Source organism: Falco peregrinus, chromosome 2 (genome assembly GCF_023634155.1).
Source record: "Falco peregrinus isolate bFalPer1 chromosome 2, bFalPer1.pri, whole genome shotgun sequence".
NCBI lineage: Eukaryota > Metazoa > Chordata > Aves > Falconiformes > Falconidae > Falco > Falco peregrinus.
In genome coordinates, this window is record NC_073722.1 from 91880660 (window position 1) to 91904075 (window position 23416).

At 39.6% G+C, this 23416-nt stretch overlaps 1 protein-coding gene across 2 annotated transcripts in view; it reads right to left on the bottom strand.

Moving 5' to 3' along the window:
* Positions 1–1000: 1000 nt before the first annotated feature.
* The window catches only part of MED13L (mediator complex subunit 13L), a 203299-nt gene continuing 180883 nt past the window's right edge, over positions 1001–23416 (bottom strand). For both annotated transcript variants that reach the window (XM_027780866.2, XM_055797996.1), the window contains exons 22-31: positions 22754–22973; positions 19734–19922; positions 16694–16917; positions 16094–16236; positions 14296–14454; positions 13092–13268; positions 10720–10874; positions 7350–7511; positions 5131–5243; positions 1001–3910 (exon numbers count right to left, since the gene is read on the bottom strand). In XM_027780866.2, coding sequence (XP_027636667.2) covers positions 3778–3910; positions 5131–5243; positions 7350–7511; positions 10720–10874; positions 13092–13268; positions 14296–14454; positions 16094–16236; positions 16694–16917; positions 19734–19922; positions 22754–22973 — 1675 coding nt within the window. In that variant the 3' untranslated portion in view covers positions 1001–3777. The remainder of the gene's footprint in view (positions 3911–5130; positions 5244–7349; positions 7512–10719; positions 10875–13091; positions 13269–14295; positions 14455–16093; positions 16237–16693; positions 16918–19733; positions 19923–22753; positions 22974–23416) is intronic.

A 23416-nucleotide genomic window follows, 5' to 3' on the forward strand; every position in this document is an offset into this window, starting at 1 on the left:
AATCCCGAGTGACCACTAAAACAGCCATGAAATGGAGTGGCAATTCCTTGATGCAGCCACAGAAGCTGTGGGTTCCCTCTCTTCACGGAAAAATAAGTTATTTTGTTATACTTTGCAAGAGAGTGAGCTACAAAGATCAGTTCTAAATGCATTTGGGGTCTGCAGAAACACTCTCATCTCATTTTAACAGTCCAGAAATGAACCTGCTAAATACAGGGTGGCTGTCTGAAGTGACCTCCTGAAGTCGTAAGAGCCCACGCACGCTCCTGCTCACAGCAGGCAGAATTCGCCCAGGCTGCTCAAGGACACGCCAGCTGCCTCTTCGGCTCATCCCGGATGGGGATTCCACAGCCTCTCCTGAGCAAGCTGAAGCAGCACATCTGGTTGTATTTCAGTTATCCTGCGTGCAATCCTGCTGCAGGGGGAGGTTGCAAGACTGATAATGCCACTGAAATCTCCTGTTAAAGACTCACCTGCTGTATACAGAGAAATTTCCTCTGTAATAGACGAAGGTTTCATGATTAGAGTTGCTAATGTAAAGCAACTCCTGTGTGCGTGCCACCAGTTCTGCCAGGTTGCTTGCACCCGCCCCATTTGGCAGAATTTTAAATCTGCTTATATCGGCATTTACATTAGTGGCACCAAATTTCCTCTCACAACAGACGATTTAAATAGAAAGATTTTGCTTTGATTTCAGTTTTAAAGAGAAGTACTGTTGCAAAGTGAAACTTCATCTATTTTCATAAGCCCTATGACTCTGAAAGGAGCTTTAACAGGCAGCAGATAGGAGAGGCAGGCAGGCACCGGCTTAACTCAGGGAAGGCAGGAGTGCATGTCTTTAAAGTAAAGAAATAGTGAAGAGCCTTTAAATTAATTTCAGTTCCATTCATATCACCCAGAATCAACACCTCGTAGGGCAAGCCCTTCTTCACTGGTAATGCTAAAACTTAAGATCTTGAGTACAAACTTGAGAATACTCACAAGAATAAAACTCCAGCAATTGTTTCAGTAATTCAATAATTTATTCATCTAAAAAAGTGTGTAAAAGTATATAGCTCTCATCCACAAGGTATATATGAATGACATTTAAAATGGAGGTCTTTATTATTATTGTTTCTTTTTATCAAAGTCTTTTTTTTTTTTTAGTGTATTGTACCAGCGATATACTGTAGATTTAAAATGAACTTCACATTTTTTTTTTGTTTTCTTTCAAATTGTCGGCTATATATAAAAGAAGCTCACTGCAAAATGCTCAGAGAAAAAAAAAAAAACAAAACCAAAAAGAAATTCAGAACTCCCCAGAAATGTACAGCTTTTACATTTAAAAAAGGTTCTGAAATATACATACAAGCATGCTGGACATTCCCCACCCCCTCCCTCTCCCTTTAGCTCAAACAACTGTAATAATAATTCTGATTTAGGCATGATTTTCCAAAGTTAGAAATAAAAAAAAAAATAAAATAACTTTCTTCACTCTGTAGGAAAGCCAGGGCTTGTACATTTCAGATTAATTCAGTAAAAAACTCACAAGTAAAATAATGCATATTTAAGGGAAATACTATACAGAACTTTTCACACTGAAGTACATAAGATTTTTCTTTAAAATCTATTGCCATTCATTTATTTTGCACAAAAACGTATAAATATGTCACCAGCTTCTCTTAACTTAAAAAAATTAAATAAAACACCAGATGAAAACTACGCCTTGCTGCCCTTTTTTTATTTTTAATTTTTGCTTAGAACCAGGTTTCTGGGGAAGAAACGCCCCTGGATAAAAACGGCCCATTTAAAAACAATAAACAAAATAAAAATCCAAAGTTCAGATGAATCCTGGGAACAAATAACCCCCAAATGGTAAAAGATTACAAATGTCTACTTTACATTTTTTCCTCCCCAAGTTAAATTTTTTTATACAAGTTTACAATCTTCATCTTTTTATGCTCTTCAAAAGGCCTTGAGAATTTTCTTTTCTGATTAAGAAAAAATAGTACTGCAATATTTTTAAAGTCAATTTTACACTGTACACATTAGATACAAATGGTTTGATATCAGATTTTTTTTTTTTTTTTAACCTATACATTGCAAAGAGGATACCCACATGGGAGGTTTGGTGCAGAGAATGAAATAATCCATTTACAGGTTACTTCTCTGACTTCACCTTCTCATTACACAAGCAATTCTTTTTTTTTTTTAATTATTTTATATAATTTGTTTTAAATGTTACATTATCTCAAGAAAAATACTTTTTAAAATATTAGAATTTCATTTTTTTTAACCAGAACATGAAAGTCTTTTGGAAGAACTTTAAAATTTGTAGTTTTTTCTCCACAGATAGATAACTAGGTCACACAGCCTGATCAAAGTGCCCGACCCCTCATGTAAGGCAGTCCATGCCTGCTGCACAGTGCAACAACAAACATTAGAAAATGGAGTTTAAATATAAACCCCTTGAAGCCTGGAATGAAGGAGTCATAAAAATACTTCAATTAGCCATTAACCTTTAAAATGGCAATCATTTTACTAAACAAAGTAACTTTTCCACCACAGTGGTATAACTTCAAGTACTAATTTAATGATATAATTTTTAAAAATTATTTCTTTGAAATAATATTCCTATAGTCAGAAAAAATACACCAGATTTGTAACTGATTTAGTGTAAACAAAAACCATATTTTTGGATATGTACATGGACGAGTCTGCCCAGAATTAAAGGGCGACTTGGGTTTCAGTAAATAGTTTTCTAGCATCACTAAATTTACTGGAAATATATTTCAATCATAGCTCTACAATAGATTAATTTACCACTTTCCATCTGCCCTTACATTGGGCTTTAAAGTAATTTTCCTCCCTACCTCTCACTCACTCCTCTTCCATTAGGTAGTGTTATCCTTCATTAAACAGCGGCCACTTCTTGCTTTAACCAGGCTAAATGCAGGTGAGAATTCCTTAAAATACAAGTCTGTCCTTACCAGAACACGCTTCCCTTCCCCGCTTGGACTTTGATTGTTACTAGCTTCATTTTTGATTTCTAGGTCAGAAGAGTGAGAGGTATGTAGATAAATAACCCTACAGTGGAACGGAGCTGGATTTTTAAGATATTCTACTGTTCCTGGTCCTTTATAATTTAATCCCTCCCCTTCCCAAACCTAAAAATAAATAAAGTATCTCCAGACCATTCATATCTACATGGACAGGTAACAAATGCATGCATTCATCCCAATCCACTCTGACAGGAACTCCAGGTAGACAGAAAACTCTAATATTTATACGAGTCTACAACTGTGTGGTTTTGTGGTTTTTTGTTTTGCCTTTTTCCTCCTGCAAAGTCCCAGTTTACGATGATCAAACAACGAAATAAGTTTTAGACAACCCAAACTGGTCACTACAATGTGTTTTTACTTGCAGGGCTGAAACTGCTCTTGGTTGTTTATCAGAGTTCCTAATGCAAAAAGATACTGTAGTCTTCCTTAAAAAAATAAAATATTAAAAAAAATAATCACACTGACCAGTAGTTCCTGGGCCACCAAACTAACACTGGCTTGAGGTTACTCTGTGTTCACTGTTCTTGGATGTTCCCAGATTTTGGACTGAAGCTGCCAGAGATGTTAATGGGTGGTTTAGTTCTGAACACTGCAGAATTCACATGTGCTTTTGGAGGAACAGAAGCACAGCACAGGACTGGTCTGAAGAGAAGCAAAATCGTGATCGTTGCAGATTGTGGCACGTTTCTCAGGTTGAGGGGAGAATAAGCCAGAAGAACAAGTGCTTTTCTATCTATTAAAGTATATTCATGATGGCATTGTACAACTGAGTGAGCACCACAAAGTGGACAGGAAGGCAGGAGCTGCGATCCTGGGTGGCAGGGTTACACGTAAGCCAGGACAGTGCATTGTACTGCTCCAAAACGAACCTGCAGAAGACAAATGCAGAGAGAAATGAAACTGGAATTGTTTACTCCTTTCCTTCTTGTCTCTTCTAGAAGATTTACTTAAACTTATCTCTGGTTTCTCCCGGAGATGCAATGTCACGAGGCCTGCCTGGCTGTACTAACGCTGGTGGTGTTGACACAGTGGGAAACTCACTGAAAAGGGGAGCAGGGGAAGCATGGATTTTTAGGTTTAGTACATCTGAACTTGAACCAAGCTACCTGAATGTAGGCCCTCCCCAGTGAGGGCGTACGGAATCACAGAGGTTCAAATACCCCCGTACTCAAAGACTTGAGTCTTGAACACCTCTAAGGACAGAGGTTCCGCAGCCTCTCTGGGCAACCTGTGACAGTACCTGAGCACACTTGTGCGATCCTGCATTGGGTTTGAAGTTCTCATGTTGTAACTTGTGTCTGTTGTATCTTGACCTTTCCCCATGCACTGCATCACCCTTTTATGAGAAAATAAAAAGGCAGGAGTACCCCAAGACAGCTGTGATAGCTCAGTCCTCAAGACGATGCAAATCCAGATCTTGTAGAATACATACACCACCAATTCCCTTAGATTAGATTAGTCCTCATGTCTCCTGCTGATCTCTCCAGGTTTGATGTATGTGTTTGTTCACTGGCTGTCCCACCCTGTATGCTGTCTCATAAACCAGATCTTTTTTTCCTTCCCCAGCAGCTGGGATGGAGGCAAACAGTCCTCTAGTTATCTTCAACAATATGATACACAAGTCTATATTAATTCAGGAAGAATGTCCTCTTTATATCCAATTCCTAAGATACTGGTATCAGGTGAGTACTTTTATCTCCTTCAGTTTAGTTTGGTGAGTAAAAGTAATCACTGGCACAGTCCAGATTAGACCACCAGGTAAACACAACAATCTTTAGAAGGTAAACCGAGGTGTCCACTTGGTGAGGCAACACTGTTTCTAAGTTTTCCTTACATACATAGTGTTGTACAGTCCTGTGGAAAACTGGTGAAGGAACCCTCAAAGTTCCACTCTTTGCTGCTGGAGGTAGCAGCTATAGTAAGAGTTGCCCACTGCTCTGAGACACACGAGTAGGGCATAGGAGAGTTACTAGCTGTTGACAAAACCAAGAAGTAATTTTGCCCGGCTGACAAGAAAACGTCTCTCTGAAATTTCAGAGCTTAGTCCCCAGAACCTCAGGGAGGAAACACAAAACCTAGAAGGCCTTACCTCAAGACATCTGATGTAGTTTTAGAGTCAAGGGGGTGAGGAACTCGCTGAGAATTTCTGGCAGGTAGAAGCTCATCTGACTGCGCTACAGAGATATGGTGATGTAATGAGGCCTGTGTAAAGGAAAAAAAGCACAAATTAGCTCTTCGTATAGGCAAGTACTTCTAAAGAGTCACAGTGAACAAATACATTCTGAATTGTTTCAGGGCAGCAAGAAGAGTTGGCAATTCTGTGTGGAACTCACCATAACCATGTTCCAAGTTCCGCAATAATTAAATTTTTTAATAAACTGACTTCTCTTTTTGACTGGAATCAAGGAACTTGAAAAAAGGATGCTGAATTCTGTAATGTTGGTCAGGGAAGAAGTGATGAGGGGGAATGCCTGGGATGTGTCAGTGGTTCTTTGTATTTCATTAACAAACTGTCCTGAGTCTTCAGACTCTCCCAGCAGGAGGCCCAGCACAGTGTGCCGCACTGAGCTGGGGTGTCTGACCAGAGCGCTGTGGGCAGCCCTCGTCCTGCTCTGCTGCGACGCCTTCCCAGTCTTACCCTTCTGCTGGAGCAAGGCTTGTGCATTAGTCTGTGCAGGAGTAGGGAAGGGATTTCATATTGATCCTGTGCCGGGAGTAGAGCAACCACGTAAGCCTTTCAAGTGGGTAGCCTAATACGCCACACAGCCTGCCGAGGCAAAACCTCTAATTTATATTCCTCCAATTACGGCACGCACATTAGAGGTGAAATACTTTAGCTCAAAAATACTTAATCCAAATCAGACAAAGATGACTTGAATCTGTACGCCTCACATGCCATACAAGTTTCCTAATTGCAGTGCTGTGCAGCATGAAGGAGACAGCATCCCCTGCTCACTGAATGGTGTACAAGTCACTGCATGAATTCAGCCCCTTGCTTTTATTAAAAATTGTCCAAACCAAAACAGCATGTTCCAAGTCAAATTAAACATTTAATTCAGCCTAGATCTGAGAGCGCAATTGTGTTGGGCTGGGGGGTGGTGGGGTAGGGAAGGGTGGCGGCTCCTTCTCTCTAGTACAAATCTAGTATAAGCTTATGGAAGGAATTCATGAAGTTGCCTGGAGCTCTACTGACTATGTTTTTACTGCTGGCACTGGAACAGTCTTTGGATTACTCATTCACAAAAAAAAGGTAGTTTTAACTTTAGCATAAAACTTCCTCTCTAGCTCCAAAACCATGGTGGTTAATTTTTCATATTATTTTGAGATCTCCATTCTGTTGGTTTAAGGAAGAGCAGATACTTCACGGAGATCGACCCATGAAGAGTGCAGTGTAAGGAGTAAGGTCCAGTGCTTTGCTGGTGGAGATGCTACATTGGACACAAAGCCTGCCAGGCTGACTGCAAATTACTGTTACCAGTGGTCCTAAAATCGCTTTTGTTGCACGAGGAAAGAATTGAGAAACACTGAACACCTTTACTCTGATAATTGCCTGATAGACACGGATGAGGGAGTTTAGTTAAGAGTCTTGCAAAAATGTTTAGTGTTTGTTAATTAAAGCTGGGAATGGATGAAGTGAATGGTACTAACTTTACTGTTCCATATGTTGTCTGCTTAAATAGTTATGTGATGCTCGCCAAGGCAGATATTTCACCTTCTTTCCATGCTCACTAGCTCACATTGTTCTGATTCATTCAGATAAGCAGCTGCATGACACTCTACAGGGCTCAGTGACTCTCTAGTAGTTGAGCCAGTTCTGCTTATGTGTCACAGAAGCACTTGCAGTTCTAGAATGGAAAGTATCCGGTTCACTGTGACACTGCAGACTCTACTGTGCAACTAGGGGAACAGAAATGGATAGTAAATACTCTACCTGGAGGTGCTGCTCTCCTTTCTAACTTCTGATCTGTGTGTCATAACTGGAGTACACCAGACCAGAAGGTATGTCCCTCCTGCCTTAGGCTGACTGAAAACGAAAACTGGGATGTTTCTGTAATAGCAGATCGAGCTGCGATGATTCTGTATTTAGAAGCTGCCGAACTATTCCATTTTCAGGTAAAGACCTTAGCAACACAGATTTAAGTTTCAATAGCCAGCTATCTTAAGCAAATTTAAACCTGAAATTGCATTTCTGTTTCCAGGATTGTCACAGTTGCAGTAACATGCAAAGCCAACGTTTTCAAAGAAAATTCACAGGCTATAAACAGAACAATTCTTCTCTTTCCCCTGTGAAAGGATACCACGACAGACCTTCAGGAAAAGGGGACACTGGTTTTGGGCCTGAGGACAGGACGACCAGAACCACTGCGGAAGGTTCTCAGCTTTGGCAGTTGATACAAAGTATCCGAGAGCAAGAGGCTGCTGCTTCAGCTCTTCCGGGGCTTCCCGGGAAAGGAGACGTTCCCCTTGGCTCTGAAAGAAGAGTTGAAAAGGCAGGTTTGTTGGTTTACGCCATTATGTCCCACTCCAATAACATTAACTTTGTTTACTCATTACTCAGTATTTTATCCAGTTCTGTCTTGTTCCTAATGAGCTATCCTTCAGTCACACACGAATCTTAAAGTTGTCTAATCCCTTCCTGTTTCCCCTGTCGTTGGGTTTTCCAGGCTTATGTTCCAGAATCACTTTAGATTCCCAAACAGCAATGTTAACCTCCCCAATGGAACCCAGCATGTGTGGAATCTGATGCTGCAGAGTAACTCCGAGGTGCTGGGCTCAGGCTGTGAATCTGAACAGCTGCTCGTGCGCATGCAGACTGGTGTTGGATTTAAGTTTATGAAGCCTCATAGGCTTTTCCTACACACAGCAAAACCAGCAGTTTGCACTGCAGATCCTTCTAACTTCAGCTAGCAAAAGCATGCATTAAATACTGGAATATGGAAGAACAGAGAGTACCTGTAACTTCCAAAGTTTGGCTGTTTGCTTTTTCAGTTACTCAGTTAGTTACATTCAGAGCTTAGAAAAAAAATGCTACACTTGCTATTCCTTGCTGTGGGCACTTGGACACTACCCAGCATGCGAAGTGTGGGGAAAAGGAAACAGCTGTCTTGCTTTTCAATTTATACCACTTACTTATTCATATGCTGTATTTTTGCAATATTAGATACTCATATACCTATATATGGACCAAAGAGTTAGAGAGGAGAGAGTTAAAATTTCATCAGACTGAGTCACCGCCTGTCAGCGTATATGTTTGTGATTTTATTTCTGTAGAGTGAAATGTAGATGAACCTTCCACACCCTGTCCGACCCCAGGCTGTTGGATAGGAGCACCTGGTGTGAGCTTGCTTACCTCATTCTCTGTGTGCCTGCATATATATGTATCCTATCTGTCACGAACCACAGTGCCAAACCTACCAGGGTTTCCTTGGGTATCGGCACGTGGGACTGCCATTCCATTCTAGAGTACATTCCTATTTTAAATGCATTTGGGTTTGCAAACACCTAGTTTGCTTTCAGTTTTATTTCACAGAGAAAGAACCCAAAAGATGCCTGTGAAGTATTTTGGCTTGTAACTTAACCCAGAAGAATGGGGACAGCAGTTCATTTAATCCATACACATCTTTTAAGTCAAAAGGTTTAAGAAAAAGATTCCACTTCACAGAAGCCAGCTTAATCACAAAGCCTTCACTGCTAGTCCTTCAAGCAGGCCTTTCTCCAATGGTAATATCTTGATCAGGAATCAAAGGAAGTTAAACACTCCATAAAGCTCGGAGAAGGCTGCAGCTCACCTGGCTGTGGGCACTCCGAAAGCCTAACAGCAAACTGGCTGTGGAGCGGTCAGGCCTTACGCTGCTCAACTGCAGCAATCAATTATGGGTTGCATGGACGAAGGCTCGACCTTCCCCGACCCACAAGGTAATGATCACACGCTGTTGCTTTTTTAAAACCAAAAATTACACATCAATTACTAGGCCCTTGTTAATGGTTAAACTGAATTACTATGACAGGTTCATCTAGAAATGGTCTGCCCACGTCTCCAAGCTCTGTGTTCATTAACCTTTCAGTGCTGTTCTGAAGCCACTTGGATGGAGTTCCATTGAGAGTAAGTTTTGCAAATGCATTTTGAGAAGTGGTACAGAAAAGAGGTTGTTGAATGAACTAAGTAAGAGGGAGAAACTGTAATGAGTGATGAGTTGTGATTCATGGCTGGAGGGTTTAGTAACACAACTTAAAACCTTTAATTTGCCCACATACCAGTTTGAAATAACCAAGCAACAGTAATGTGCAATTACTTGGCCTTTGGAAGGTGGGTTGGGGTATTAACACAAGGTAAGGAGGTTGTGTACTGAGATCACAACATACAGTATTAGCATTCTGGTGGCCGACGCAGAAGGGATTTTTCACTCCCAGGCTGTATTAAGCTGACCACTGAAGCATTTTGCAGCTGTTGCAAGGAAAATACAGGCAGGACTTTTTCCTTCCTGGTGATGAAACTAACACCTTTTAGTTAGTAATTTTCAGGGAATAGGAGTTCTTTTCCTAAGATCTTTTATTTACATTTAGAAGACTGCAGTCCTCTGTTACCGAGGCTGAGCAGCATCATTCACAGACATATATCTTAGCTGTACACACATCTCTTCTCAGTACTCCATACTTCCTTTCATACCAGGTTTCTAGTTCTGCTTGAGACTGTTTGAAGCCACCAGTGATAGTAACAGATCCAGATCCAGTTACTGAAATTACTACAGATCAGTAAACCAGAACTTTTAAATGCATGGGGTTATCTGTCCCTTCCATAAAAGTTAGCCTGTTTTTTAAACAAAATATTGTACTATTTAGTAAAGAAGTAATACGCTACTGCTTTACATGCACTATTTCTACAATAAAACTTCTCCACAGGAAATTATGAAGCATCAAAGTTCTACATACTTGTGATGGAAACCATTTTAAGAGTACAACGAAGTCTCTTACACAATTAAATGTATGAGTAAAAGAGTTCCATCAAGCACGATCCAAATTATGCTAAAGCTGATTCAAAAAAATACCTTGAATTACCAAAAATAATTTGCATTTTAAGTAATCACTGGTGTTGGAACCAACTTTATAAAGCCACTTCAAACAAAAATACCTTAGAAACACTATGTGCTCTGGGCTAATTTTCACTAAGAAAACAACATCTGCATAAACATCCAGCACCTGCGGAGTTTTTAAGGGTAGGGTTTTATTATTAGGAGAATTATCTCCCTTCTTGCCTCCCCTAGAAATTCATGTGAACGGAGCTGTCGTATCTTCCTTTCTCTCAAAGACTTGTCACACTTTGTGCCAGGGACATTCCATATGATTTTCCAGAAAAAAATGGATGAGTACAGATTAAATTTATACCGGTTCATTAGGTGTGGCTTTACCACATAAAAATAAAGCTTTTCTGCTTTTCTCTCCTCGTCTCTTCCTCTCAACTATCTTGTACACTAACAATTAACCTGAGACTTAAATGGTCAAGGCAGAGGCATCTTCTATAACAGTATTTAACCAGCACCTTCAATTTTAACGTTAACTTCTGCTTGCTGTTATCTAATTATGTTTGAGAATCTACAGGAAAAAGAGATTTTTATTGGAGGATTGAGGTCTTTTTTTGTGTTTTAAGTAGCATATCCCCTTGGAAGTGCTACAGCCTTACCCTACTATGCTGGAAGTGTGATCCCACTCCAATGCCAGATGGTGATCCAGGGGAAGGAACTGGGGAGGAATTTGGTGAAGAGTGAAGATTCCCCGTTATTAAAATTCTAATGTCATTGTCCATGTCATCTGGGAATGGGAGGTCAAACATGTCATCTGAAAAGGGAAAGGAAGACAATTAATTTCCAATGCGCTGTACTCATTTTTGTAATGTACTACCATTCCCTTTAATTTATTATCTTTTTTTTTAACATCTTGAGACAGATGAAAGGAGAGATAAACACTTCACTGTTTAATCCTTCTTAGTACCTTTGACTGCAACCGCACAGACTTGAAAGGAAGAGTTGGCAGACACCTATTAAAATCATGAATTTTAACGATGGTCACAGAATGAACAAAAATCCTGTCATACCAGCTTAATAAAAATCCAAATTGAACTTTCTAACAGAAAAAATGACACCTCTCCGCAGTCGGTCAGAGAAATCCATTAACAAAATACTTGAAGTACATTAAACAAACCTACATGTGTTACTCTCAGCAGGTGCTGCTCTTTGGGCTTCTACTGCTACACGCCAGCGCTTCGGCACATTTGCTCAAACTATTCTGGGAGCAGTCCTAGCGGCTTCAAGGAAATCGCTCCCAGAATCAATAAGGGCAGCAAGGCCTGCTCCACACTCACAGGCAATGTGCTTTCATGATTATTTCAAACACTGCACCAGGATTTCCTATAACACAGCTTTTAATATTTTACTTTCATCTCAGAAATTAAATACAGTTGTATTATCATAACTTGCTATTTTAATTTGGCTTATGTTAATCTGTGGGAAAGGCGTAAAAAGATACAGTGAAAACATGTTTGCATTCTGTAAGAAGTATATTCCATTGCTCAGTCATTTGCAACACAGGTTATACCATGAATAATTTACATAATGGAAAGCTAAGATTATAAACACAGAGCAAAAAATTATAAGCATCACAATATGGTTTATAGGGTTTTTTCTCTTATCCAGATTTCTCAGCAGGCAAAGACATTTAAACAATATAATGGCATTTAAGGTGTATTTTAGGGCACAAAGGGACAATGGGAGCTGTCTGAATTAACTGGATTAATTAGAATTGTAGCCAAATTATACTAAAACATGCAGAGCCCTAAATAAGAGTCATGCATTTCTACATACTCCAATAAATAATTTCTCTTGAAAAAGAAGAATTTACTCCACATGAAAATGCAAAAGGACACATGTGTCTTGAACTAATTTCACTGGAAGTCCCAGTACTGAAATAAACAGGTGGTTGCTTTTCTTCATCTTCTGGAGAAACATTGCAAAAGCAATGAATTAAGTTTATTAACTTCTCTCCTACAACCTCAGTAAACAAAACAGAACTAATGTCATGCTCTGCTTGGCCTCCAGAACAGAAATGAGATGGCTAATAGCACAGAAAACAGTTTAATCATTAAGTAGAACCGAGTTAAGAAAATTAAATTTAACACCATTTTGGAAAACGCCAGTTCTTGTACCTCATTCTAATTAGCATCTGAAGCACTAAAGGGCAGGTTAACGCAGGTTAAATATTTGTCAGCACAGCGTTCAGTCAGGATTCTGGGGCCTTGAAAGGACAGCTGCTTAGGCATTAAGAGGGGTAACTTCCCTTCTGGGAGGCCCACTGAAATTCCAGGAGGCACAGATCAAAGCGGACTCTTTCTTGCAAGAGAGTGGGCTTTTCTTCGTCACTATACTTTCCTTTTCATAAAATACTTCTGTTGTAAATGTTTGTAGCTACTCTTGGTTTAAATAATTTTACAATCATTGATAAGTATTTACAGCAGAACAGTTAGGAAAATACTTACTTGATATGAAGTGTTAGTCAGAGTCTTCTGCTGCAAACTATAGGGTTAGATATGCTTGAAAAAGCACACTGCTAACATGAAGAATTCTCAGGTTGGTCTATTTTGCTTACTTTACAAGAAGATTAAAATTCTAGAACAAGTACTTCCTTCCTCACCAGCTTTGTACACAACAGGGCATGAAGTGAAGCACTACTATAAAACACAAGTTAGCCTGATAAATCACAGCAACAAGAAAGAGCATTTTATAGCCTGTGCTATTTCGCGTATTGATTAGTCCACATCGCTTCTGGAATAAATCAGCATGATTATCTGAGAACAGACTTCAGAAAACCCCCATAGTATGCCATCCTGTAACCATACAGTACAGCGGTGTTCTCTTTAAATTAGGTGGAATGGGTCCATGGGAGAACACTGCTCCACTCAGGTTTTTTCACTCGTGACTGGCACAGCTCTGCTTATGTGCTGAGCAGCCACTGAGTACTCGCAAATGTTTCACCTCTTACACCAGACGCGTGCTCACTTACCATTAGTAGGGCTGAACCCGTCCTCATTGGGGTAGTTTGCTGGTGCTACCTGGATAGTAGCAGAGGTTGGGAAAACCAGGATGTGTGTACAGGAGGCATCCTGAGGGGTATTCAGCTGAGATGACTGCAGATTCAGCGCAGTGCTCCGGCCAAACACTGATCCCATAGTGACAGCATCTTCCGGGACAGAAGCAATGGCAGAGACATTAATTTGCATAATCTTCAAAATATATGTTCTGTGTTCAATTAATTTTTTGTGCATCTAAGCTGTGTTCGGAAGTGAATATGCGTGTTTAAAGGTTCTTACTGTAACAAGAATAAATTACTAGAAGAGCTTGAAATTAAGATCACAGGTTGTATAGACAATGTTTAGCTACGTGAATGCTCATACAATACCCTACCTTTCCTTTCATTCTGCTGCCCCTTAATCAAAGATTTACTTGTTAAATGAACAAATTAAATTTATTTTTGATGCACATATCTGTATAATTATGAAATATACTCCACTTTGATTGACGTGAAAAAAAAGCATAACTTGCCATCTATTTTCTCACGTCACAAAATCTCTGCTTTGAAAATTATTCAACTTGATGAGTAATTTTCAAGCTTGTTTAATTCTGTTCTGTGTAGTAATTTTTATTTCTAAGCTTCAAAAACCAGAGCAGCTTGTAAGGATATGTCACCACATACATTAAAAAGTACATGCTTACGTAATACAACAAGTTAATAAAGGGAACCTCAAAATTTTAATTTTATTGCAACTTAACTCTGTGGACTGCTGCTTATAATAGAACTCTCTAAATAAGCATATGAAAAGGCAAGTATGTTTATCCTTGCTCCCATTTACACAGGCTCCTCCTTTTTCACACTGTAGACTCTCAAGTGTCTGCAGTCCTCCTTGCACAAGGGCATCTACATCGTCACATTCAGCTGATGAGAACCTGTCTACCTGAAAGCATGGCCTCCCCAAGGGAAAGGGGCAGCCCTCTGTCAGAACCTTTCCCCCCAGGACCCTCGCTCCCAACACAGCATCTCTTTGTGGTATGTTGGGGGATTCTGCTGGCTTACCCTGTTTTCTCCCACATTTAGCCCTACTAGTGAAGGTCTTATTGTTGGACCCAGAAGTCTCCCAAAATTAATGTGCTTACGTGATAAGTATGATAAAAGAGTTTCTTTGGCATTTAAATATGTGGATAAAATTTACCTGGCATCACCACAAAGGACCCCTGTGGCTCCATGGCAACTAAGCAGGCACTAAGGATAGAAGGAGAGTCTGCCGATGAGATACCACACATGCGGCACACCTCCTTCAGTTGTTTGCTGATTGTCTGCAGGGAACATTCCCCAAGGAGGATACTCCAGTCTGAAATGAATAAACATGATGATAGAGCAGAACAGAGTCCTGAAATAGCCAGCACTTGCTTGAAAATAGCAAACTATTAATAACCCTTTGCACTTCTTAAACACTCTACTATTCTGGACCGCCTCCCCATGTAAGTAAGACGCATGGCTTGCAGAGTGGGTATCCAGGCAGTTATTCAGTGGTAGTTTGTTGGTATTCCCATGAGCTAATTGCATTACTCTGACAAATCACTGAAGATGATGTGTTTCTTCAAGAATGAGTCTCTCACTCTACATGTAAGGTGGAGGAGGTACCTGGAATCTTTATAAAGACTTTTAAAAGTGGGTTTTTTTTGTTTGTTTTGTGGTTTTTTTTTTTTTTTTGTACATATGAATCTTTTCCTGAAATGCACTGATCCCTTTTTCAAAAAGGACATCTGCTTTCATCTAACATGCTGCATTAATTGCAAAACTTGAAATGTAAGCAAAGAGAGATAAATTCACACACTTTGTTAGAATAAAATACACTAAACAAAGCAAATTTCAATAGAGGTGCAGATATCCATTCAAGAAACTCCATTTAGCCACTTAAATGACATTACGTGTCCAAACAGAGGAAGGGAGTTGATTAAATTCTTAGTCTGTTTTCCTGCCTTCATTCCATGTAGCCCCTGTGTGCGTGATGGGTAGCACGTTCCCCTACCAGGGCAGGCAACAGCTCTTCTCCCCTGCATGTGATATACAGGAGAAGGCATTTATATACCGCTTTTTTCCCCCCTAGAGTATTCCTTTGTGCTTTCAGACTGAACTGTTATGCATTGTGCACTGGTTTTAAGTATTTTTCCCATCTCATGAAATACAGAATCTCTTACAATAAGGTAACCAGAAGGATTCATGTCTCCTTCAGTTACTGATATAAAAGGACAAACGCTCATGAAATATCTTTATCCTCTCATCTAATTTATCTTCATGTTCCAACTGAGGAGATGGATGAAGAATCCCTCTCAGAATCCCATTTTCTTCCAGTTACCAAACAAAACCTGAATAGCAGCCACAGCCATTAGAAAGGAAGATGCTGAATGCATCTTTGCATTGACGCATTGTCTTTGGATGAGTGAGAGGAATCGCTGCTGAAGGGAAGCAAGGCTGGCCCTGCCCTTGCTTGGATTAAGGCACCTATAGCTGCAACGCTCAGAGCTCCTTTAAGCTGTTAGGAATGCTGAATCTGGGGAACTCTTCGCAGGTTGCAGAGTGTACCTTATTGCTGGTTAACACTGATTATCAGGTAGTTTTGTATATCGCAAAAAAAAAAATAAATTCTTTGTTCAGTAACTTTTTTTGCAATAATTGTTACGTTTATGTTTAAGTTTAGGAATCAGAACTGAATCCTATTTTTATTTCTGTGACAGGGTAACTATTCTTCAGACCTTTTTCTAACATGTGACAAAACCCATGTCTTCCACTTGGAAGTGCACTTCGTAAATCGTGATTAATCTACACAACATCTACCAGACAGGAGGGAGTAATGTCAAACCCATTGTACAAACAGATTGTTTATGCAAACCAATACACAAATTCACTGCCAGGGTAGGATCATCGCCCTCAGCTCTAAGCCATTCAGCCTTGCACCCCAAGGCATTGAGAACACGGACAGTTCATACCTTTTAACTCCCCGTGGCCCAGGCGGCCGAGCCGCCCGATGACAACTCTCCAAGGCAGCGAAGTCATCTGCACAATACCAATGCACCATTCCCACAGCTTCTGCAGACCGATTTTACGTGCAGACAACTTGCTCCTCCTTGACCTGGAAGTTAAGGAAAGGGGGAGGGGAAGTAAGAAGACAACTGAGGACAATATTCAGATTTCTAGTCTACATAATTGTTTCACTGCTTGCCCCTCTATAGGAGTTCTTACAGTTCTGTAGAGTGCCTAATTTACTTTTTACTAACACAGAGCAGAAAAAGTACGTGCGCTTTCATTACTATTATTGCAGTGACATGCAAGAGCTGTCAATATGCTGAACAACACATCAGTTGTCCTGGAAGGTAAGATTTGTAGGCAGCATTTGTAGAACAAGTGTAACAGTACTTTTTTTTCTTTGCAGTTTGTAAGTTACGTAAGTACCAACTGATATTCTCACTGTAACATTATCATGATCAGGTCATCATGAATTATGATCAGAAGGGATGCGCAAAAAACTGATGAGAGTGAGGGCTGACAACTACAGAGCTAGATATAAGGTAAAAAGTAGATGTTTCTACCTGTTTGGTAAATCAATATTAACTATGCAGGTTTCCAACAATTCACCATGAAGGTCAGTGCAGGATGCCAGAAGCCAACGCTGATCATGAGACAAACAATATCCAACAAAAAGGACATTGTATTTCTGACTGGCCTCTCCAAATGTTTCTCCCAGCTCTGTCTGTTTGTCTTTGATGGGTGCCAGTATGAAAGGAGGCGAGTATAGCTGGATTGGGCTGGGCCTCTGCAATAAAATTGACACAATCATCAGCAGATATGTCAAAAACTATTTAATGCAAGAAACACACAAACACAGACTGGCAGTGAGTATGGAAAAATAAGAGTGATACTAAGTACATTCAAGGCATTCATACTCAAGAGATATTGGGAAAAGGGTGTTTACAGACAATTCATTTCTGCTAGTTAAAACTAGTGCACTTCAAACTTTTATCTAAAGATTTTTTTTATATATATATATAGGGAAACTAAGGTATGAAAACAGTCTTTGGACAGGCTGATACCAGACTTTGAAACAGCAGGAGTTTAAACCTATTATTCTGTAAATCCCTCTGCTACAATTGATGCTGTCTGCTCACCTCCTTCCATTCACATACTGCCTACAGAACAGTGCACAGCATGATCTGATGCGAGGACCAAGAACTGCAACTCAGAAACTGCTCGGACAGACTCACTTCTGGTTTTCTATCTAGGCATTAGGTATAACATACTTTCTATGAACATCAGGTGTGATGTCAGAAATTCTTTAAGTCCTACAGCTCACAGTTTTATTTCAGAAATGCTTTGGTTTTTGAATCAGAACTGAACTAATTCACCAGATCTGCAGTACATGTGTTAGTGCTTCTCTGTAAGAGAATACCCCTCACCCCTCAGAAAACAAACGTGTAAAGGGTTGTAAGAAGTCAAGGCTGTTCAACACCATTTAACAATAAGGAGAAGCAAATTAGTATTGTAAATAATATATGTGTAGTCCTCCTGTAGAGCCTAACAGTCGTAAGTTATTAAATTCATCTTTTATTTTAAAAAAAAAAAAAGTCATAAAATTGCAAGAGGCTGAGACCCGAAGTGTCTCTAGTCCAATCTTCCTGCTCAAATTGTCAATTACAGCAGGTTGCCCAGGACTCTGGGTATTTGCGTCATTGGACACAGAGATACTGGACATCGCCTCCAGCGACAGAGATGTGCAGCCTGCCTGGGCAACTAGTTCCAGTGTTCAGTCACCCCCACAGTAAAAAAGTTTTCTTGTGTTTTTCATTTAAACACAATTTCTTGTATTTCAGTTTGTGCCCGCTGCCTCTCATCCCATCACTGGATACTGCCAAGAAGAGCCTGGCTCCATCTTCCTCACTCCCTCCCATCAGGTATTTATACACAACTATCAGAGCCCTCCTGGCTGGACAGCTGCAGCTCTCTCGGTATCTCCTCAGTTATCAGATGCTCCCATCCCTTCATCATTTTTGTGGCCCTTTGCTGGATTTGCTCCAGCATGTCCATGTTCCTTGTACTGAGGAGTCCAGAACCAGCCACAGTATGTTCCAGGTGAGGTCTCACCAGTGCTGAGGAGAGGAGAATTATCACTCCCCTTGCTCTACCGTCAGCACCCCTCCTAACGCACCCTGTCTGCTCTCTCTCAAGAGAGGGCACGTGCTGGCTCACATTCATCTTGTCCAAACAGGACCTGCAGGTCATCTTCTGTAAAGCTGCTTGCCATATGGTCAGCCCTAAACCCATGTTTGCTTGTAACTCCTCTCTGAAGAAAAAACATGATGGGCCTGACCAGACACGTTCAATAATTTAGAAATGGTCAGGGTATTTTCTTATTTTTTCAGATGAAGTTTGGAAGTCTGCAGTGCAGACGAATAGCAAGCGCGTGTGAAATGGAAAAAGTAGAGATCTGATTAATTAAGTACGCTGAATGCAAGCTGCTCATGAAAATATTTGCCCCATTTATGGTGTCTTGTAACTTCAGGAAATTAAACATGAAATGCAAAGTGCAAGTTAATCTGCTTAGAGGAAAAATAAGTTACGGTGTTTTGTCAGAGACATTAAGGGGTATCGTATTTCTGCTTATGTCACTTTCTAGAAGTGTACCACCCTGGCAAGAGAGCAGGAACATAATTAAAGGGAGGGAGATGCTTGCAGGGGTCTTACAAGTTTATTGCTCTTCCCCTTACACCTAAACAGCTTGAAGTATGACTGTTGTGACTTGCTGCAAAATCCACCCTGCTGAACCGATAGCTTTTTGAGGGAAGCATGAGGAGAGAATTTGAAGATGAGCCGCCTGGGGTGATACTGCTTTTAGAGGTTTTCAGTGAGAGCTTATGGTTTTATGTGAGTAATGGAATGTGGTGATAGGTTGGTTTTATGATGATTTTGAAACTACGTTTTTAAATCCTAACAAGCATGTCTTTATCCCAAGGTAAGTGTTTTAAGTGTTTAGTTGGTCCATTAAATCTAAATAAAACAGTCATTGTTATCTTTCAAAGAATGAAAAACCTTCGTGGAAAGTAGGATGGATTACTCTTCTTTTGAAATCCCTGAAATTCCAGAAACGGGGCTTGAATATTTACAGTTTGAAAAACAGATGAAAGATAAGCCCACTGAAAGAGGGGGATTTCTCCATTACCTCAGGGAATTACTATAGTATCTGTCATTAGGCACAGGAAGTGAATTCATATGTATGTATATATAAATAAAGGTTGGACATAAACATTTTCTTGTGGGAGTACTACAGACTAATACAACAAAATGTTTCAGAATCCCGAGCAACGGCACACGTTTTCTCCTCTTTCGCACTGATCTTTAACCTTTTAGTTTATGACTTAAGACCAGAAGCTTAAAATGTTTTGAAAGCAAGTAGTCTGACATTTTTCTTACAATTTTCTATTTAGTATTAGCTTACCCTTTCCCTTGATATTATCATAATCTTCTGTACCTTGAAAAAATACTCCTAGAAGTATTTTCTCTACTATTTCTTTGATATTTGAGAGAAGCGGTTACAGTTTATTACCAGGCTGTCATTTTCTTGACACCAATACTAACCTCAGGATTTTTGAGGGTCATCTCAATGCTGGCAGCCGGCCCGAAGCCTGTGAGAGACTTGATGTGAATCTGCGTGGGCAGTGGCCTCCTGCACTGGCAGTACACTGAAAATGCCAAAGACTTCAAGTGCTGAATGTAGAAAACCTGTTCATCCTTCATTGTCTGCAGCATGTACTGGCAAGGCACAATCTGCATAATTCATATAAACAATAAAACATGATTGAAAGTCTTCAAAGTGCTGTTCGTTAACACCAAACCAGGTTCGCACATTCATTAGCCCTTTAACAGCCACGACTCTGTACGTGGTATTCAGTTATGTGCATTACAGAATTTGTAGCTTCCTGTCAGGGCAGCTGCCCTTTTGCATGGATGGCTGCAACATGCAGCGACTCTGTTCCCTGACACAAAACTGCTGGTTTCATGACAATGATATATTTAAGGTTGCAAAATGCCTCAGAAAGCTGACACTCCTACCATCCAGGGTAACGGTGGAGCCTTCTTACAGGGCCACGATAACTGAACAGCACTATGCTACATCAGTAACAGCTCACAAACACACCTGACTAGAAACCAGGTGGGTTTTGCTTTCTGTGATACAAACACTGAATGAGTAACCCGATCAACTACACAAAAAGCACAGGTTATTTTCCCCAGTCAAGTCTTATTTTTCTGCAGTCTACTTTCTCATTCATGCTGCAATCTGGGAAGGGCAGGTAATTAATTACATGTATAACATTTATCAAAGTATACCACAAGAAGCAACTACTAGTGACTTAAAAGCAATACCCTAAAACTGGGGAGCAGTTTTAATTTTTTTTAATCTTCAGTCCAAAACCAAACACCTGTATTCAAACACCTTTATTTTTTAAAAAATTGTTTTTCTGATCAACACCTACATTTGCAGGTAGCCTTTACTACTATATAATCGCAGTATTCTGAACTTTGTGTTTAGGCAGGTTTGGTTCCATAGTTTGTGGTTAGAATTAGGATTTGTTTGCTGGTCATGTGGCAATCAGCACTATGGTGTCATTCTTAAAGATTGTAGAGAGTAAAATGAAGATTCTACTATAATGATTTATGCGGTTGTTTCTCCTTTTCAATTTACAAATTTACTAAACTAAACAGTGGAAGCTCAGCAGTCTTATGTTGCTGTTCACTTTAATTTGTTTCAGAAAGTACTGCGAAGCAAGTCACTTAAATATACATGTTCAATCAGCAAGAAACAGAACTACAGTCTGATTTGCCTATGGGATGTGAGTTTGGTGGTTAACACCCATCTGCACAAGAACTTCCTTCAGAAGTAAACAAAGTGTGACAAAAATAATGTTTTCAGTTCAAATCCTTTCTAAAATCAGAATGAAATCCCTGTATACTCTTTTTATTTTTTTTACAGGTACTGTTGAGAAATACAATGTCCTACATGTGGCTGTGAAAACATCTTTTCTTTTGAACAGTGAGATCTTTGCAGCAGAAACTGTCAATACAAAATATTTCAGTTGTATCTAACACTGTAAGACCCAAGCAGATTCTTTTTTTTTCAGTATTATTAGTAATGAAGCTTACGTATCACAAGATATTTATACTCTATGGTTCTTATTTGAATGACTGGAACTTTGGTAGCATGTTCTACATACTAAATGCGACTGCATGTTTTTAAAAGACAACTTTATCCAAGAATTTCAGAAGCTGGGCTTTTCTACTTTAATATTCTTAATAAGTCTGTAAACATTTGGGTTTCATTTATTTTGGAATTATTGTATATTTGTGTATACTGTGGTACAGCTGCGAGAAAACTGTCCTGGTAACTATATTGTGTCAGCCTGTACTTAGAGAAAATTGTCTACTCTTTTGACTTAAACTGGCAAAATGCCACATATTTTGAGAAACAAATATAAGTGCCCAAAAAAGAAGCAGTACTTAGAAAGTGTTGGTAAGCCCGTTAGTCGTCTTATACAGACTAAGGTCCAATTTCAATATGCAATTTACATGTTCTTGTATTTGAGACACTGCGATATCAGTGGCTATTTTATTTTTAGTGTCTTCAGGTCTGAATCAATTAAACTACCTGTCAGCTTAAAAGGTGTGAATCTGATTTTCAGTTCATCACCAGAAATATTGCGGTGACAGTTACCCCCATCATTTCAGGGAACAATGAGATCAAGATTACAAAAAATGACTAATTTTTTCCACGCCCAATTTGAGACTATAATAACTTCCAATTTTTTTTTGTTTGGTTTTTTCCCCCCAATTTTAATTAAAATACTTTTAAGCCAAGTTGAGCATACATGAATAAGGTACACAGAAATCATGCTTCGTGCATGTGTTGCACACGTACATGCATGGCTTGCCATCTCTGGCCTCCCATTCCCCCCCCCCCCCCCCCCCCCATTTGTTGAGCCTGAGCCACTGTGAAAGAGGAGGCATGGCAAAATGCAGGCAGCCTGGGCAATGGGCCAAGCTCTGCTTCTGACTACACAAATTCAATTCTTAAGTAATTCCATAGTAAGTATCTATTATTATATGTCAAGTTACATGGTAAATTATTTTTAAGCAGCAGATAATAACAATACAATAGTTAAATTATGCATTAAATGTCTGGTTTCACATACTTCTTTTGGATTAAACAGTATAAATCAAGAGAATATAAAACGCAAACAACTTGACATGCAAAGTAATCAAAGGAGCAACTGGACATTTTTGGCAATGGCAACCCAAGCTGCAACTTAAATAACTGAAATCCCTCTTTGGGAAGCATCCAACATATGTGGTAGCTAGAACCATCCAACAGATTTGATGTGAGGATAATGTGGCTGCCTTAAATTAATTTCCTCATCAAAACAAAAGCAAGTGTTTTTGGTTTTTTTTTTAATATAAGGTACTGTCAACAAAATACTGTGTAAACATCATGTAATTTTATATATTATCTTGCATTTTTTTTCTTTTAGTATAGCATATCTATCAGAAGTATGTTGTGATAGTCTGAGTCTCCAGTGTGAAGATACAGAGGAAGGTAGAATTACCTGGAGAATGAAAGAATTCCTCATATTCTCAGGCAAGTTATCCAACATTTCTGTGTAGCATCTCATCAAACTTAACAGCCAGAAGTTGGTTGAGGCAGATTCTTCATCTGCAGTATAGGTAAAAGGATCCACCATGTAGATGACAACTGCTGGAGGATAGGCATTGCTGTCTGCAGACTCTGGTTCCGTGGGAATCCCTATTCTCTCCCTCTCTGTAACGCTGGAGACATATGCATTGTTAAATTCAGTTGCAACTGTTTTTTGTTAAATATGTGCAAGGCTGAAGCAGAGGAGGAGAAGGGGAGTACGAAGTGATTCTTATGTCGAGAGGCAAAACTAAAAAAACTGACAACAGTGATTGAGGACAGATGACTTACAGCAGTTCTTAATCCAAAATACCTGTTATTAATTAGACATTAAAGATACTTACCAGAAGTCTAACATAATTTCATTTAATGAAGTCAGAATAGATTACGTCTGAAGAATATGGAAAAGTTGACTAATATTAGCTCTGTGAGTTTTCTTTTTTATGTATGTGCATGCCTGGGTTTTGGTGCTGTTTAAGGTTTTCTTTTGGGAGAGGTGGAAGGGGGAGAGAAGAAACTGAGAACTGAGGAAAAGTGCCAAAGTAATATTCATGGAGACTGAAGCCCTCTGTTTGAT